Source organism: Bombina bombina, chromosome 12 (assembly GCF_027579735.1).
Source record: "Bombina bombina isolate aBomBom1 chromosome 12, aBomBom1.pri, whole genome shotgun sequence".
Lineage (NCBI taxonomy): Eukaryota > Metazoa > Chordata > Amphibia > Anura > Bombinatoridae > Bombina > Bombina bombina.
Window position 1 is genome coordinate 5,407,219 of NC_069510.1, and position 20,297 is coordinate 5,427,515.

A 20,297-nucleotide genomic window follows, 5' to 3' on the forward strand; every position below is an offset into this window, starting at 1 on the left:
ACAGTTATACACTACAGGGATACAACAGCTATATACCACTCGCTAATGACGTAATGAGTCTGGTGTTATACACAGTTTTACACTGCAGGGATACAACAGCTATATACCACTCGCTAATGACGTAATGAGTCTGGTGTTATACACAGTTTTACACTGCAGGGATACAACAACTATATACCACTCGCTAATGACATAATGAGTCTGGTGTTATACACAGTTTTACACTGCAGGGATACAACAGCTATATACCACTCGCTAATGACATAATGAGTCTGGTGTTATACACAGTTTTACACTACAGGGATACAACAGCTATATAACACTCGCTAATGACATAAGGAGTCTGGTGTTATACACAGTTTTACACTACAGGGATACAACAGCTATATGCCACTCGCTAATGACGTAATGAGTCTGGTGTTATACACAGTTTTACACTGCAGGGATACAACAGCTATATACCACTCGCTAATGACGTAATGAGTCTGGTGTTATACACAGTTTTACACTGCAGGGATACAACAACTATATACCACTCGCTAATGACATAACGAGTCTGGTGTTATACACAGTTTTATACTACAGGGATACAACAGCTATATACCACTCGCTAATGACGTAATGAGTCTGGTGTTATACACAGTTTTACACTGCAGGGATACAACAGCTATATACCACTCGCTAATGACATAACGAGCCTGGTGTTATACACAGTTTTACACTACAGGGATACAACAGCTATATACCACTCGCTAATGACGTAATGAGTCTGGTGTTATACACAGTTTTACACTGCAGGGATACAACAGCTATATACCACTCGCTAATGACGTAATGAGTCTGGTGTTATACACAGTTTTATACTACAGGGATACAACAGCTATATACCACTCGCTAATGACATAACGAGTCTGGTGTTATACACAGTTTTATACTACAGGGATACAACAGCTATATACCACTCGCTAATGACGTAATGAGTCTGGTGTTATACACAGTTTTATACTACAGGGATACAACAGCTATATACCACTCGCTAATGACGTAATGAGTCTGGTGTTATACACAGTTTTATACTACAGGGATACAACAGCTATATACCACTCGCTAATGACATAACGAGTCTGGTGTTATACACATTTTTACACTACAGGGATACAACAGCTATATACCACTCGCTAATGACATAAGGAGTCTGGTGTTATACACAGTTTTACACTACAGGGATACAACAGCTATATACCACTCGCTAATGACGTAATGAGTCTGGTGTTATACACAGTTTTACACTGCAGGGATACAACAGCTATATACCACTCGCTAATGACGTAATGAGTCTGGTGTTATACACAGTTTTATACTACAGGGATACAACAGCTATATACCACTCGCTAATGACATAACGAGTCTGGTGTTATACACAGTTTTATACTACAGGGATACAACAGCTATATACCACTCGCTAATGACGTAATGAGTCTGGTGTTATACACAGTTTTATACTACAGGGATACAACAGCTATATACCACTCGCTAATGACATAACGAGTCTGGTGTTATACACATTTTTACACTACAGGGATACAACAGCTATATACCACTCGCTAATGACGTAATGAGTCTGGTGTTATACACAGTTTTACACTACAGGGATACAACAGCTATATACCACTCGCTAATGACGTAATGAGTCTGGTGTTATACACAGTTTTACACTGCAGGGATACAACAGCTATATACCACTCGCTAATAATGTAAGGAGTCTGGTGTTATACACAGTTTTACACTGCAGGGATACTTTATCTGCCGGGACAGGGAGGCACACATTGCACACAGCAGGGTATGTGTGTACAACAGCTATATCCTACTCGCTAATACATTAACCCTTTTATAAAGTGCGTTACTGTAGAATTCTTTGGCTTCCAATGTTCCATCCCTCCCTGCAGGGTGATATCAATTTCAGTGTAGCACTTCAGTAGCAAGTAATAAATCTCACACACCCTATCCCTTTTATGTGCCCAACCGGTCAAACTATACTCTGCGGTTGCAACAGTCTGTGGTTAGAACTGCTGGAATTCGATGGTCTCTTGTCCTGCACAGAAGTATTGTTCTATCCCATCCTAGCGATGAATAAAACGGTTTCACTGCTGCATGATGAAATTATCTCTACCACAAGATTATGGAAAAAAAAGTCTTGGCAATACTGAGCTCAGTGGGAGAATTCCTCAACAAATCTGCATTGCTTTGGAAAAAAAGCACAATTATCGTTTACTGGCACTGACTAGTTTCAGATTTGTATTGTGACGGTTAAATTCATTTACTGTAGTACAGACAGTATATTATTTTATTTTTATTTAACACACTCAGTGTCTTTCCTCAAAACTACCCTCCCTAGAAGAGCCAGTCAGTAGTAGTCTGACATATGAGCAATTGTCACCAGACTGGAGTCACAATATGTCCCCAGGGGTCTCAATAAAGGGTTAGATTTTTCCATATAAAAAATGTTTAAACATATTATTATTATTATTATCGGTTATTTGTAGAGCGCCAACAGATTCCGCAGCGCTGTATATATGTGTGTGTATAATGTGTGTGTGTATAATGTTTGTGTGTGTATAATGTTTGTGTGTTTATAATGTTTGTGTGCGTATAATGTTTGTGTGTGTGTAATGTATGTGTGTGTAATGTGTGTTTAGTTTGTGTATGTGTGTGTATGTGTATTTGTGTGTGTGATGTGTATTTGTGTGTGTATAATGTGTATTTGTGTGTGTATATATGTGTGTACATAATGTATGTGTGTGTGTATGATGTGCATTTGTTTGTGTGTATATATGTGTGTATATAATGTGTATTTGTGTGTGTGTGTATAATGTGTATTTTTGTGTCTCTGTGTGTGTGTGTATAATGTGTGTGTGTATAAAGTGTGTGTGTATAATGTGTATTTGTGTGTCTGTGAAGTGTGTGTGTATTTTTATGTATGTGTGTGTATAATGTGTGTGTGTGTGTGTATAATGTATGTGTGTGTGTATTTGTGTGTCTGTGTGTGTGTAATGACAAATACAGGATATCACAAGCAATCCAATCCTTTCCCCATATTCCTGACTAGACTTGTACTTCTGTTCTGGAAATAATCACACAGAGTGACTTAATCATGTGCTGTTTTACTGCCTGCAGAGAGGAGGCGCTTTGAAGAAGGGTCCAATTGCAAAGACACTTCAAGCAGTGAAAATGTTTCTGACGTACGTCCCGGAGCAGCTAGACTGGGACTCATCACACAGAACCAACCAGCAGCAGTGTTACTGCTACTGCGGCGGCCCTGGAGAGTAAGCACTGTATTCTGTTATACTGCTGATGAAATGAACGTTCCCCAGTCCTCCCCCATATTCCCCCCGTCCCCCATGTCAGTTCAAGTGTTTGCCCCTCGCTTCTGTTCTGTCATTATGTCTTACAAGAACCTCACTAGAAGGGCCACACGTTCCTGTCTGTGCACAAATATCCTGTGATATAGGGGCCTATTTATTAATGTGCGAGCGGACATGATCCGATATTGTGGATCATGTCCGTCGCACATCGATAAATGCTGACAGCATACGCTGTCTGCATTTATCATTGCTCCCTGCAGATTGCGGCCAATCGACCGCTAGCAGGTGGTGTCTATCAACCCAATCGTATTGGATCGGGTTTATTTTTGGCGATGTCTGTCTGATGCCTCAGAGCAGGCGAACAGGTTATGGAGCAGCAGTCTTTAGACTGCTGCTTCATAACTTGTGTTTCTGGCGAGCCTGAAGGCTCGCCAGAAACACAGGGGCTTCAAGCTCCATACGGATAAAAATGAAAAATACATTACTACTTATGGATTATGTTACATCTTTGTCTCTCATTACAAAGCAAGGGGACAATATTATTTCTCCAAATTTGTTGCAACGTTTCACCCCAAACTTGTTGCACTAATAGATATAGAGATAAAAATGAAATAAATACACAACATTATATAGCTAACTTCCTTTTTATTTTTTTGGAAAAATCTATGTGCACCATGTTTAAGCCATGTAATACAAGTCCCACTCTCCACTTTGCACCGAATTTGACGCAACACTTTTTACACCAATTATGACGCAAACTCGTAAAGAAACCCACACTAGTGAATTTTTCAACCACTTTTGATTGGAATATGCATAATCACATGATTTATGACATCAGCCAATCTGATTCAAATATACATTTAAAACTATCACTAACGAATCAAATTGCTTGATACTTGTGTCATTGATCACTCATCAGAACTTGTAAGTGCCATTTGTTACATTGCGTATTATACTTTGAAATGATGTATATGTGAACTTAGTATTAAAGATATTCATTGATGCTGACATTAGGACACACAGTGTAATATTTTAGACAATGATTTTTAAATTCGAATTGATGTTTGATTCAATATAATCTTAAACTGATAGCTCAAAGGGATAGCCCACCTAACATTAAACTGTCATGATTCAGATACAGCAGAAATTAAAATCACCTCTTTACGGTCATGCTATTTTGAGTGTATTTCTTCCTTCTCTTGAATTTCTTTTTCAGTAAGAAATGTAATCTTATATGTCAGCCCATTTTATAACACATGTGTAGGGGTGGTGTTTAAAACTAGATTGCAATCAGGAGGGGTTACACAGGTGCAGAGAGAAAACTGGCCCAGCTCTTAAAATATCCATTGATTGCAAATAAATACATATGATACCCTGATGACATGTTATATTCGCAATTATTCCTGCTCAGAATAAAAATAAATTTACACTATATACATATTGTGGTATAAATAAACACAGAGATATGAAAGACAACATTGTTTAGAACAAAAAAAGGAATTTAGGGACATGTAAATATGTTTGAAAAAGATTTCTGACATAACACACACAGAAAAAACAGAATAACCGCGACATCGATGATTGTTATTTAACAACAGTCCGATGCTCATCGCGCAGTACTTGACGCTCGTGTTTTTGACTGTTTTTTTTAATAAATAAGGGCATTGTATGTGGATCCGCAGCAGCGATTGTCTGTCGAGCGTATTGACGCCGGCGAATGCACAGAGATTGATGCTTTGATAAATATCCTACATAGACTGTGATCTCTTGCACATGCTCAGTAGGAGCTGCAACAGTGTGCATATAACTGTATCATGTGACAGCCATAAGCCAATTGCAGTATATCTCGAGATCTATATGTGATTATCGCTTTGAAAATCCCTCTGAGATATTGTTTAATGTGCATAAGATTGTAATGTAAAATCTTGTCATTATCTCCCTAGTTAAACGTATGTCTATACATATAAATGTATTACTTTGTAATGTGTTTTTACTAGACAGTGTTAATATGAGTGTAATTGTACGTTGTAATGTGTTTTTGAAGGGTTTCGTGAAACCTTTTGTTGCAGAAAACCGTTAACTACAGCTCTTCGAGCGTGGAAAGGATTGTTGCGTAAAAGGCGATTGCGCATGCGGAAAAGACATACCCTGCGACTTGTAATCTTCCCCGTAGTAAGCTACATTCTGTTTACACAACTGGTCTCACTATATTGCAGTAGTCCCGCACAAGGGAATAGTTGCTATACAGCCTTATTGTGGAGTGCAATAAACTTGCAGTGGCGCCTTCTGTCTCCCTATAGGTGTATTTATTTATTTATTGTTTGTTACAGATGGTATCTGAAGATGATCCAGTGTTACCGGTGCCTGCAGTGGTACCACGAATCCTGTGTCCAGTGCTTTCATGAGACTATGATGTTCGGAGACAGGTTGGTGCTTATTTCGTATTCTTTGAACAAACTCTTGTAGAATCAGTGAACACCCCCTGCAGTGTGGGAAATAACCTGATTATTTATTCAGTCTTTCATGCCGTTGAGCTGTTTGTAGCTTGTAAATGGGCCAGCGCTGAGGGGCTATTAACATAGTAATTTATACAGAACGGGACTGTTCAGGCACCTTGTTCTGTTCTTAGCGCTAGTGTGAGAGACTCTGTCACGTAAATCTGAGCTCAGCAGGAATACAGAACGACTAGTGTATATAAATACTTAGCAGCATGTGATCCGGCAAAGGGACTGCTCGTACTACATCTGATAAAGAAAATGTATTGTCATATACAGGCAGGGCCCTGGGGTAATGCAACTCATGGGGGGACCAGCGCACGTGCTACATATATCTGTACTATACTGTCATTTACATGTACAGACCTTGGTGTAATGCATGTCACAGGGGGGACCAGCGCATGCGCTACATATATCTGTACTATACTAAATGTCATTTACATGTACAGACCCTTGTGTAATGTATGTCACAGGGGGGGACCAGCGCACGTGCTACATATATCTGTACTATACTAAATGTCATTTACATGTGCTGACGCTGTGTAATGCATGTCACAGGGGGGACCAGCGCACGCGCTACATATATCTGTACTATACTAAATGTCATTTACATGTGCAGACGCTTGTGTAATGCATGTCACAGGGGGGACCAGCGCATACGCTACATATATCTGTACTATACTAAATGTCATTTACATGTACAGACCCTTGTGCAATGCATGTCACAGGGGGGACCAGCGCACGCGCTACATATATCTGTACTATACTAAATGTCATTTACATGTACAGACCCTTGTGTAATGCATGTCACAGTGGGGACAAGCGCACGCGCTACATATATCTGTATTATACTAAATGCCATTTACATGTACAGACGCTTGTGTAATGCATGTCACAGGGGGGACCAGCGCACGCGCTACATATATCTGTACTATACTAAATGTCATTTACATGTACAGACCCTTGTGTAATGCATGTCACAGTGGGGACAAGCGCACGCGCTACATATATCTGTATTATACTAAATGCCATTTACATGTACAGACGCTTGTGTAATGCATGTCACAGGGGGGACCAGCGCACGCGCTACATATATCTGTACTATACTAAATGTCATTTACATGTACAGACCCTTGTGTAATGCATGTCACAGTGGGGACAAGCGCACGTGCTACATATATCTGTACTATACTAAATGTCATTTACATGTGCAGACGCTTGTGTAATGCATGTCACAGGGGGGACCAGCGCACGCGCTACATATATCTGTACTATACTAAATGTCATTTACATGTACAGACCCTTGTGCAATGCATGTCACAGTGGGGACCAGCGCACGCGCTACATATATCTGTACTATACTAAATGTTATTTACATGTACAGACCCTTGTGCAATGTATGTCACAGGGGGGGGGGGACCAGCGCATGCGCTACATATATCTGTACTATACTAAATGTCATTTACATGTACAGACCCTTGTGTAATGCATGTCACAGGGGGACCAGCGCACGAGCTACATATATCTGTACTATACTAAATGTCATTTACATGTGCAGACCCTGGTGTAATGCATGTCACAGGGGGGACCAGCGCACGTGCTACATATATCTGTACTATACTAAATGTCATTTACATGTACAGACCCTTGTGTAATGCATATCAGGGGGACCAGCGCACGCGCTACATATATCTGTACTATACTAAATGTCATTTACATGTGCAGACCCTGGTGTAATGCATGTCACAGGGGGGGACCAGCGCACGCGCTACATATATCTGTACTATACTGTCATTTACATGTACAGATACTATGTATGTAGTATCCCAAGCGCTAAAAGGACAGCCTAAAGCTCACTACCAAATAAGTCCCCTAGCGGACTACAAGAGGGAAACAGTGGAAAAGGTATGGAGTGAGCGCTAAAACAAGCTTAATAGGCCAATGAGATAAAGAAGTGAACTAAAACGGTTCAAATGGGCTAGAACGATATAATACTGATCTCAATAAAATGTACAATTTAATATGCATATAAACATAAATAGGTAGTAGACGTGGATAGAGTTAAAATACTTAACATTAGCATGGATCCATGTAATGACTAAAACAGGTATACAACAATGATAAAAACAATGATAAAAACAGTGATAAATAGACAGATCAGATAGGAAGTCAGTGAGATCCTCTGCGATTAGGTCGGAGGTCTCTTGTTATGTGTAGATGTAGGTGCGAATAGACACAGTAGAAACAATAATAATAATGGTGTCTGAGTGATAAAATGCAAAAAGTGAAAAAAATGGAAATTTTTTTAAAAAATTCAATAATGGTTGGAGAAAATTCAGTTACAATTGGTAAAAAACAAAACAAAAATAATCCCAAATCTGAATCAAAGTTCAAAGTACAAGTGAGAGATTAAACAGTGATCAAGGGTGATCCCAAACAGATAAATCAACAATCCATAAAATCCATATGTTGAAAAAATTAGTGGTATAAAGTGTCAGTCCAAAAGTCCATATATAAAAAGTGATCCAAAAACAAAACAGAAATGGTGATCCAAAAATTGCAGATAATAGTTCAAAAGTAGAATCCAAGGTAATATAAAAATATATGTCTATGTGGAAAAACCTCCCATATCAAAATATGTTGTGGAGAAATGACACGTGAAAAACAAAACGTTGGTACAAAAAATACACAAAAAATGATAATAAACAAACGATCCAAACCTGTGAAAAGACAGAAACAAAAAATAGTGCAATAAAGTTTGTTACACTTTAGAAGGTATGAAAATAAGCTCACCAGTATGCCTGTGTCAACGCGTTTCGGCCTATCTTAAGGCCTTTCTCAAGACTATACTGATGTGTAACTACTGGGAGCTTATATAGGGTGCCAAGTGATGTTATTGGTGGTAGGTTTTGGCGCCAAAAATGGATGTGACACCTCTTCCTGTTTGGCCCATTGTATTCTGGGACATAATAGAACTCTTTTTCTTTTTGTTTAAATCTTATTATTATTATCACATTGTTACTTATATTCAATTAACCCATTATGTTTCAAAAGTTGCCTATAATTTATTCATTTCTACAGTTGATTTCAATCCAAATTGTGTTGCAGAAACCGTTAGTGAATACCATTACTTCCGGTTTCGTGTATCACTTCCGGTTTTGGTAAAATCACTTCCGGTATGTCACTTCCGGTTTCGTTCGGGTCACTTCCGGTTTTGGCGATTATACTCCCCACTTCCGGTTTTAGATTGTTTAGTGATACTATGATGAATCCCATGTCACTTTATAATAAAATAGTTTTGGGCATATCTTCAATAGTAATGTTATTATATAGGAATAGATTATCAATTGTTAAAAGCCTGAAATTGTCCATTAAAAACAGTGTTGGACTAATCACATTCAATGTATCAAATGGAATATTAAAAGCATATATAAGTAAAAGATATATACATGTGTGTATATTTTTATATATATATATATATATATATATAAAAAGATGACGTGTATAAATAAGTAGATTAATAAATATATAAGATCGATACAGTTAAATACATTTGAATAGTCTCCTAAACCCGTTATTAAAATAAATAGTGTGTGAGTCCAAATTCTAAAGACCCATATATTGGCTCAAAAGGTGAATGGGACCTATATATATATGTCTGTAGGTTCATATATATTTGTAAAAGTAATGATGTCAGTTAGGGAGAAACCAATCAATTGGGAAAAGGGAGAAACCATGCATGTGTCAGAACAACAAAAAGCGAAAATTATCGTCCTGTGGTACAATTGGGACAACAGAAACTGGTTAAAAGAGTACTAAATAGTACAACCTCAGAGAGTTATATGAAATAGTCTATATTCGTAAAAACTACCTACAGAATTTTCCTGGAGGGGAATGGGGATATGTCACTGCTGGGGCGAGAATCTTGATCATTTGGTTCTCAAAATATTTATATGGTCCAACAGTGAGCATTGGAAATGTTAAAATTGTATATCTATATAGGAAGAGAATGATCTATAATTCCAATGGTAAAACAGATTGTGTTGGTCTTAAGGGCTATACATTTGCCTATAATCATCAGTCCCTATTTGGATGTGTAAAAAAGTTAAAATTGTATGTCTATATAGGGAGAGAATGATCTGTAAGTCCGATGGTAAAACAGATTGTGTTGGTCTTAAGGGCTATACATTTGCCTATAATCATCAGTCCCTATTTGGATATGTAAAAAAGTAGACCAACCTATTTCGTCAGATCTATAATTTAAAGTGAGAGCTAGTGTGATGACACATGCGGTCATAATAAAGATAGACTTTGAATAATAAGGCTAGGTCTATCTAATCTTCTCTAAGGGACAGTAGATGGGATAAGTCTTCTTTATGATTCAACCCTTTAGGGAACATACAATCCAAAGTAAAAATCCATTTGGACTCATGATATAATAATTTTCTCTCATGGTTGCCTCCCCTCCAGTTGTTTTTGATCTTCTCAATTCCAAAATATTTAAGATCTTTTATATTACCTCCATGTTTAGTTGCAAAGTGTTTGTATAATGGAGTCTCTGTATTATTCTTTTCTATGCATAGAATATGCTCCCTGATTCTGTCTCTGAGGGCTCTTGTTGTTTGTCCAACATATTGTAAGCCACAGGTGCAAGATATGATATATATTATTCCCTTGTCAGTACACCTTATGAGGTCTCGAATTTTGTGTTGCTCTCCCTTATGTTGAGATGTAAATTGGTTTGTTTTTAAACCGTTTTTGCAGGCCTTGCAACTAGGGCAAGGGAAAAATCCTTTGATCTTATTTCCTTTATAATCGGTTGCGTTTAATGTCTTGTTTCTTGGAATGCTTGGAGCTAGTAGGGTTTTTAGATTGTTAGCCCTCCTATAGATGAATCGCGGATGGGTTGTTAATTTATCACCGATTACATCGTCCTCCTTTAGTATTGTCCAGTGTTTTTTCATGATTTTTTCAATGATACGTTTGTTCGCACAATACTCTGTGATCATGGGTACATCTATAGTGTTCGTATCTTCACTTTGTACACATTTCGGTTTGTATTTGATCAGTTCCTTTCTGTCAATTTTCCGAACTTGGTCAATTTTCTCTTCTAGGGTTTCCTTTGTGTACCCCCTATCCAGAAATCTTTGCTTCAGTATGCATGCTTGTTCAACATAGGAGATATAATGAACAACAATACCCCCAAAGGAGAACACCACGAGGCAAAGGTTATTACAATAATTCTAACAACAATTCTCACTATTATAGACAGGAAGATAATTTCTATGAGGGAGGCCTACGAAATTACAGGGGCAATGATAGGAGAGAATATGGGTACAGACAAAACACTGAAAATAGAAAACATAACCATTATTTCAACCATCTACCCAGATCTCATTACAACAACAGATCACACTATCATTACAATAGATCATATCAGAGAAATGATTATAGTAATCAATATGAGCATAGAAATATGAGAGAATCCCCAATGAGAAATACCCATGGAAGGAGAATATCCTTTTCAGATAACAGATATAACACATACAATCACGAGGGGAGGAACCACCACTATGACAATTTAGATAACACTTATGACTTGAAGACATACAATGACCACAGAGAAACATATCAAAAACATAGTAGGAGGGAACAACCCCCACGACACCAGAATAGATCCAATGACAGACACAGAGGGGATATCTCAAATAAATTAAATTATAGATCTGACGAAATAGGTTGGTCTACTTTTTTACATATCCAAATAGGGACTGATGATTATAGGCAAATGTATAGCCCTTAAGACCAACACAATCTGTTTTACCATCGGACTTACAGATCATTCTCTCCCTATATAGACATACAATTTTAACTTTTTTACACATCCAAATAGGGACTGATGATTATAGGCAAATGTATAGCCCTTAAGACCAACACAATCTGTTTTACCATTGGAATTATAGATCATTCTCTTCCTATATAGATATACAATTTTAACATTTCCAATGCTCACTGTTGGACCATATAAATATTTTGAGAACCAAATGATCAAGATTCTCGCCCCAGCAGTGACATATCCCCATTCCCCTCCAGGAAAATTCTGTAGGTAGTTTTTACGAATATAGACTATTTCATATAACTCTCTGAGGTTGTACTATTTAGTACTCTTTTAACCAGTTTCTGTTGTCCCAATTGTACCACAGGACGATAATTTTCGCTTTTTGTTGTTCTGACACATGCATGGTTTCTCCCTTTTCCCAATTGATTGGTTTCTCCCTAACTGACATCATTACTTTTACAAATATATATGAACCTACAGACATATATATATAGGTCCCATTCACCTTTTGAGCCAATATATGGGTCTTTAGAATTTGGACTCACACACTATTTATTTTAATAACGGGTTTAGGAGACTATTCAAATGTATTTAACTGTATTTAACTGTATCGATCTTATATATTTATTAATCTACTTATTTATACACGTCATCTTTTTATATATATATATATATATATATATATATATATACACATGTATATATCTTTTACTTATATATGCTTTTAATATTCCATTTGATACATTGAATGTGATTAGTCCAACACTGTTTTTAATGGACAATTTCAGGCTTTTAACAATTGATAATCTATTCCTATATAATAACATTACTATTGAAGATATGCCCAAAACTATTTTATTATAAAGTGACATGGGATTCATCATAGTATCACTAAACAATCTAAAACCGGAAGTGGGGAGTATAATCGCCAAAACTGGAAGTGACCCGAACGGAACCGGAAGTGACATACCGGAAGTGATTTTACCGAAACCGGAAGTGATACACGAAACCGGAAGTAATGGTATTCACTAAAGGTTTCTGCAACACAATTTGGATTGAAATCAACTGTAGAAATGAATAAATTATAGGCAACTTTTGAAACATAATGGGTTAATTGAATATAAGTAACAATGTGATAATAATAATAAGATTTAAACAAAAAGAAAAAGAGTTCTATTATGTCCCAGAATACAATGGGCCAAACAGGAAGAGGTGTCACATCCATTTTTGGCGCCAAAACCTACCACCAATAACATCACTTGGCACCCTATATAAGCTCCCAGTAGTTACACATCAGTATAGTCTTGAGAAAGGCCTTAAGATAGGCCGAAACGCGTTGACACAGGCATACTGGTGAGCTTATTTTCATACCTTCTAAAGTGTAACAAACTTTATTGCACTATTTTTTGTTTCTGTCTTTTCACAGGTTTGGATCGTTTGTTTATTATCATTTTTTGTGTATTTTTTGTACCAACGTTTTGTTTTTCACGTGTCATTTCTCCACAACATATTTTGATATGGGAGGTTTTTCCACATAGACATATATTTTTATATTACCTTGGATTCTACTTTTGAACTATTATCTGCAATTTTTGGATCACCATTTCTGTTTTGTTTTTGGATCACTTTTTATATATGGACTTTTGGACTGACACTTTATACCACTAATTTTTTCAACATATGGATTTTATGGATTGTTGATTTATCTGTTTGAGATCACCCTTGATCACTGTTTACTCTCTCACTTGTACTTTGAACTTTGATTCAGATTTGGGATTATTTTTGTTTTGTTTTTTACCAATTGTAATGGAATTTTCTCCAACCATTATTGAATTTTTTAAAATTTTTTCCATTTTTTTCACTTTTTGCATTTTATCACTCAGACACCATTATTATTGTTTCTACTGTGTCTATTCGCACCTACATCTACACATAACAAGAGACCTCCGACCTAATCGCAGAGGATCTCACTGACTTCCTATCTGATCTGTCTATTTATCACTGTTTTTATCATTGTTTTTATCATTGTTGTATACCTGTTTTAGTCATTACATGGATCCATGCTAATGTTAAGTATTTTAACTCTATCCACGTCTACTACCTATTTATGTTTATATGCATATTAAATTGTACATTTTATTGAGATCAGTATTATATCGTTCTAGCCCATTTGAACCGTTTTAGTTCACTTCTTTATCTCATTGGCCTATTAAGCTTGTTTTAGCGCTCACTCCATACCTTTTCCACTATTTACATGTACAGACCCTTGTGTAATGCATGTCACAGGGGGGACCAGCGCACGCGCTACATATATCTGTACTATACTGTCATTTACATGTACAGACCCTTGTGCAATGCATATCACAGGGGGGACCAGCGCACGCGCTACATATATCTGTACTATACTAAATGTCATTTACATGTACAGACCCTTGTGCAATGCATGTCACAGGGGGGACCAGCGCATGCGCTACATATATCTGTACTATACTAAATGTCATTTACATGTACAGACCCTTGTGCAATGCATGTCAGGGGGACCAGCGCACGAGCTACATATATCTGTACTATACTAAAGTCATTTACATGTACAGACCCTTGTGTAATGCATGTCACAGGGGGGACCAGAGCACGTGCTGCATATATCTGTACTATACTAAATGTCATTTACATGTACAGACCCTTGTGCAATGCATGTCACGGGGGGGACAAGCGCACGCGCTACATATATCTGTACTATACTAAATGTCATTTACATGTACAGACCCTTGTGTAATGCATGTCACAGGGGGGACCAGCGCACGCGCTACATATATCTGTACTATACTAAATGTCATTTACATGTACAGACCCTTGTGCAATGTATGTCACGGGGGGGGGACCAGCGCACGTGCTACATATATCTGTACTATACTAAATGTCATTTACATTTGCAGACCCTGGTGTAATGCATGTCACATGGGGGACCAGCGCACGCGCTACATATATCTGTACTATACTAAATGTCATTTAAATGTGCAGACCCTTGTGCAATGCATGTCACGAGGGGGGACAAGTGCACGCGCTACATATATCTGTACTATACTAAATGTCATTTACATGTACAGACCCTTGTGTAATGCATGTCACAGGGGGGGGACAAGCGCACGCGCTACATATATCTGTACTATACTAAATGTCATTTAAATGTGCAGACCCTTGTGCAATGCATGTCACGAGGGGGGACAAGCGCACGCGCTACATATATCTGTACTATACTAAATGTAAATTACCAGAAAAACACTTTATGTACTGACATTATAGATTTTATTTACGTGTCCTGTAATTTAAACAGGATGCAGGGTGTCATGCAGACTTCATTATAGTGACCCTGCCACATATTGATTTAGAGCTATAATTTTTTAGATTAAAGTGATGGTAAATCCTAGCGTTCGTGAAATGCTAGAGTTTATCAGTGGAGCAAATAAAAGGGACTTTCAGTCTGGCACCGTATTTCACGCACAGCTATTGGCTAAGAGGTGGAAATGTCACCTCTCAGCCAAACAGCGTTCTGCCGTGGGCTGCATGAGCAGCTCAGTACGGCAAACGCTGCAAACAAACAAAGGATTTTTTATACTTTATGAAAGTCCCCTTTATTTGTTCCAATGGTCAATCCTAGCGTTTCACAAACGCTAGGATTTACCAAGAACCAACTGACTGAACTTTTAAATTTCAACCTAGTTATGTCTTCTAAAAACACTTTTTGTAAAACCATATTGGTACTGGTAAGTAAATCCTCTGACCACTACGGTAGCTAGAAGTGCCTTAAAGACTTGTGAGGCTGTGGGGAATCTCTCCTTTGTGCTTGAGTTCAGTTTCTGCCATTTGTAGTACAGGATTTGTGTTTTTTCCAGAGATAAAGTTTGATCCTTGTCAGTGCAGCATCAGTTCTACTGCAGGGGTCCAACTGCTTATAGTCAGCCACTGAGTATGTGACCTTTCAGCTAGCCTTGACCTTACAGCTAGCCTTGACCTTACAGCTATCATTAACCTTACAGCTAGCCTTGACCCTATAGCTAGCCTTGACCCTATAGCTAGCCTTGACCTTTCAGCTAGCCTTGACCTTACAGCTAGCCTTGACCTTACAGCTAGCCTTGACCTTTCAGCTAGCCTTGACCTTACAGCTATCATTAACCTTACAGCTAGCCTTGACCCTATAGCTAGCCTTGACCTTTCAGCTAGCCTTGACCTTACAGCTAGTCTTGACCTACAGCTATCATTAACCTTACAGCTAGCCTTGACCCTATAGCTAGCCTTGACCTTTCAGCTAGCCTTGACCTTACAGCTAGCCTTGACCTTACAGCTAGCCTTGACCTACAGCTAGCCTTGACCTTACAGCTAGCCTTGACCTTACAGCTAGCCTTGACCTTACAGCTAGCCTTAACCTTACAGCTAGCCTTAACCTTACAGCTATCATTAACCTTACAGCTAGCCTTGACCTTACAGCTAGCCTTGACCTTATAGCTAGCCTTGACCTTTCAGCTAGCCTTGACCTTACAGCTAGCCTTGACCTTACAGCTAGCCTTGACCTTACAGCTAGCCTTGACCTACAGCTATCATTAACCTTACAGCTAGCCTTGACCTTACAGCTAGCCTTAACCTTACAGCTAGCCTTGACCTTACAGCTAGCCTTGACCTTACAGCTAGCCTTGACCTTACAGCTAGCCTTGACCTTACAGCTAGCCTTGACCTTACAGCTAGCCTTAACCTTACAGCTATCATTAACCTTACAGCTATCATTAACCTTACAGCTAGCCTTGACCTTACAGCTAGCCTTGACCTTACAGCTAGCCTTGACCCTACAGCTAGCCTTGACCCTACAGCTAGCCTTGACCTTTCAGCTAGCCTTGACCTTTCAGCTAGCCTTGACCTTTCAGCTAGCCTTGACCTTACAGCTAGCCTTGACCTTACAGCTAGCCTTGACCTTACAGCTATCATTAACCTTACAGCTATCCTTGACCTTACAGCTATCATTGACCTTTCAGCAAAGCCTTGACCTTTCAGCAAAGCCTTGACCTTTCAGCAAAGCCTTGACCTTTCAGCTAGCCTTGACCTTTCAGCTAGCCTTGACCTTTCAGCTAGCCTTGACCTTTCAGCTAGCCTTGACCTTACAGCTAGCCTTGACCTTACAGCTAGCCTTGACCTTACAGCTAGCCTTAACCTTACAGCTAGCCTTGACCTCAGGGCCGCCACTAGAAATTTTGGGGCCCCTGACTTAACCATTGATCAGGGACCCCCCCTCCTTTGACATGTTCAATTTTTGACCAAGTGACTAAAACGTATCTGCACTTTATTCTTAAGTGCCTATTTAAACTTGGAAATGTTGTAAAGGTAGTAACATACAGACACACTCATACACTGAAACACACACACACTCACACATAAGGATTCACATATAGACACTCTAGCAGACACGCAAAGAAACACTCTCAGACACAGACACACAAACAGAAACTCAGCACTTGTTTACATTGATCTGACAAGTAATGAGGTAAACTACAGTTTTGTAAAAAAAGGAGATTTAGAAAAAAAATATGGAGTTCTGATTATCTTTTTGTAAAGGAAGATGCCAACTAAATGATGACAACAGCATGCAGTGGCTGAAAGGAAGGGCCCTGAACTGCCTAAACAATAATTTAAAGGTTAAATGTTAGATTGGTGACTTCTGGAAAGGTCTCATTAGTCTCAAAGTCTGTAGAAAGAGTGAATAATCAGTAGTAAGGTCAAAATGTCCTAAAAAGGAACAGACAATGGACACACACACACATAACAAACAAACTCAAACTTGAACATACACCCAAGGAAACACCGACAGAGACAGCCTCAGAAAACACACAAAGACATACACACACAGAAAACACACAAAGACATACACACACATAGAGACAACCACGTAAAACACAGAAAGACATACATACACACACCCTTACTGAGACATCCACATAAAACACACAGACATACGCACACCCTCACAGAGACATCCACAGAAAACACAGACATACACACCCACCCTCACAGAGGCATCCAGAGAAAATACACAAAGACAAACATACACACACTCTCACAGAGACACCCATAGAAAAAGCTCAAAGACACACACCCTCACAAACATCCAGAGAAAATTCACAAAGACATACACACCAACCCTCAAAGAGAGACCCACAGAATAAAAATACATACACATTCATAAACACACAAACAAAAGCACAAAGACATAAACACAGACACCCACAGAAACACTCACAGGAGGAAACATGTATGCACCTTGCATCCCCTAAATCAACGGTGTGTGACATGCATGATAAAAAAAATGGCAGAAATTAAGAGATCACTTTTTAAAGAATCATATTTGTAAATGTGCAAACAAAAATAATTCTGTGAATTCAAAATTGTACATTAATGATCTGGGTAGATGGCTAGATGAAGAAAAGTAATTTTAAAAGGTTGACATATGTTTGTTTGATTTTTCCCCCATTTTCCTCAACCAAGAGCACCACTTTAAATATAGTGTACATTATGTTCCCACTTAAAATTAAGTCAGCTGTAGTGTAAACTGAACAGTTTTAAGTTAACCTGTCTCATTTCAAACACTGAGCAATCTTAGTCTGAGAGTATAACATGTTATGCAGGTGTAAAAATCTTAGATAAAATGCCTACTTGCATCTGGAAAGTCCTTGCATAAAGGGACCGTAAACTGGAATGTAATTAATTAATATATGTATCAATGTAAATATTTGCATAGGAAATTAGCACATCTAGGCAAGATTTCCCGCTTGCTTTTCCCCAGAAATTCTTAATATACAATGTTACCAATGCACAAGAGAATTGTGGGTAAGATATGCAAATTAGATATGCAAATTCTCAGTTTTTTTGCTTCAAAAATACTGTTTTGACACAGCGATCCTTTTAACAGGATTATGACGGCAAACCAGAAATCACTCACTAGACAGCCTGTTTCGTTCTTTTTGGAACTCATCAGTAGGAGATAGATTTCTGGTTGCTGCATTGGTAAAGCTATTTTCATGGTTAAACCAAAATTCATTAAAATTATGGGGGGAGATAAAAAACTGAAATTAAAATCCTCCATGTCTCAAAATTAAATCAAGGATCGCTGTGTCAAAACAGTATTTTTGAAGCAAAAAAACTGAGAATTTGCATATCTAATTTGCATATCTTACCCACAATTCTCTTGTGCATTGGAAACATTGTATATTAAGAATTTCTGTGGAAAAGCAAGCAGGGAAGCAGGGATGATACTTGCCTAGATGTACTAATTTCCTATGCAAATATTTACATTGATTTATATATATATATATATATATATATATATATATATATATATATATATATATATATATATATATATATATATATATATATATATATATAAATAAAATGCATATCACCTACCATTTGTGTTTTGAGAAGGAAACATTTCTGCTTGGTTTTAAATATAGAATTTCTACAGCATTGTCAAATAATCATAAATACACTGCTGCTAAAAAAAAATAATTTTATGAACCCCTGGCCCTACCATACAACTACTACCACACTGAAGTTACAATCCGAAAATTACACAAAGTAATAAAAACATTTGCTAAGTAAGTCCTACCTCCTCTGTAAATGAAAGTGATCTGCCGTCTGACTCAGGCACACACTGTACAAACAAAGTGCCAAGTCTGTCTCACACTGTGCATAGTGGTTTAGTGCACACTCAGAAATCCTCTCAAATGCTAATACTTTACTCCTTGTAATAACATTTCCCATGCTCAATTAGCTATCTGCTGTAGTACCCACTGGTGGCTGCCATTGGGCCCCTGACAGGAGTCACGCCTATCACCCCCTGATGGCGACCCTGCTTGACCTTTCAGCTAGCCTTGACCTTTCAGCTAGCCTTGACCTTACAGCTAGCCTTAACCTTAGAGCTAGCCCTGACCTTACAGCTAGTCTTTTTTTTTTATACAAAATTACATACACAAATAAAACAAACTCTTACATACAATACAGACAAAATAAGAATATCTTCCTTGATCTTTATGTGGTCTATTGTGCCTCTTAAGGAGGTCCAGAACCACCTCTCCCCCTTGTCTCTATCTACTTACACTTACTTGGCAAGTCTGCCTCCTAATTTTACCCTTATTCAGGGTGCTCTGAGGGAGATGGGGAATCACTTAATATCTTTTCCCAAATACCCTTTGCTTCCAGGGGAATATCATACCTATTGTTCTTCAAATAATAATACTCTTCATTAAACAGGTTGTCGTTCACTTTTTTAATCCATTCCTCTCTTGTGGGAACTATCGGGGTCTTCCATTTGGTTGGAATAAGATTCTTGGCACTGTTAAGCATAATTTGATAAAGATATATTCTTGGTTTATCTCGTTTAAAATCTAAATTATTTAATATAGCCGTGAGAAAATTATTCAATTTATGCTGGTGATCTCTCTTATCTATCACCTGTAATATTTGAGCCCAAAAGATCTTAATTTGTGGGCAAAACCACATAATGTGGGATAAGGTTCCCTTATTCCCACATCATCTCCAACAATTATCTTGAGTATG

The 20,297-nt window shown here is 38.0% G+C and overlaps 1 protein-coding gene across 1 annotated transcript in view; it reads left to right on the forward strand.

The window, feature by feature from the left end:
- PHF19 (PHD finger protein 19) overlaps positions 1-20,297 on the forward strand; it is a 240,082-nt gene that overhangs the window by 127,581 nt on the left and 92,204 nt on the right. The window contains exons 6-7 of the mRNA XM_053695775.1: positions 3,175-3,323; positions 5,693-5,788. Coding sequence (XP_053551750.1) covers positions 3,175-3,323; positions 5,693-5,788 — 245 coding nt within the window. The remainder of the gene's footprint in view (positions 1-3,174; positions 3,324-5,692; positions 5,789-20,297) is intronic.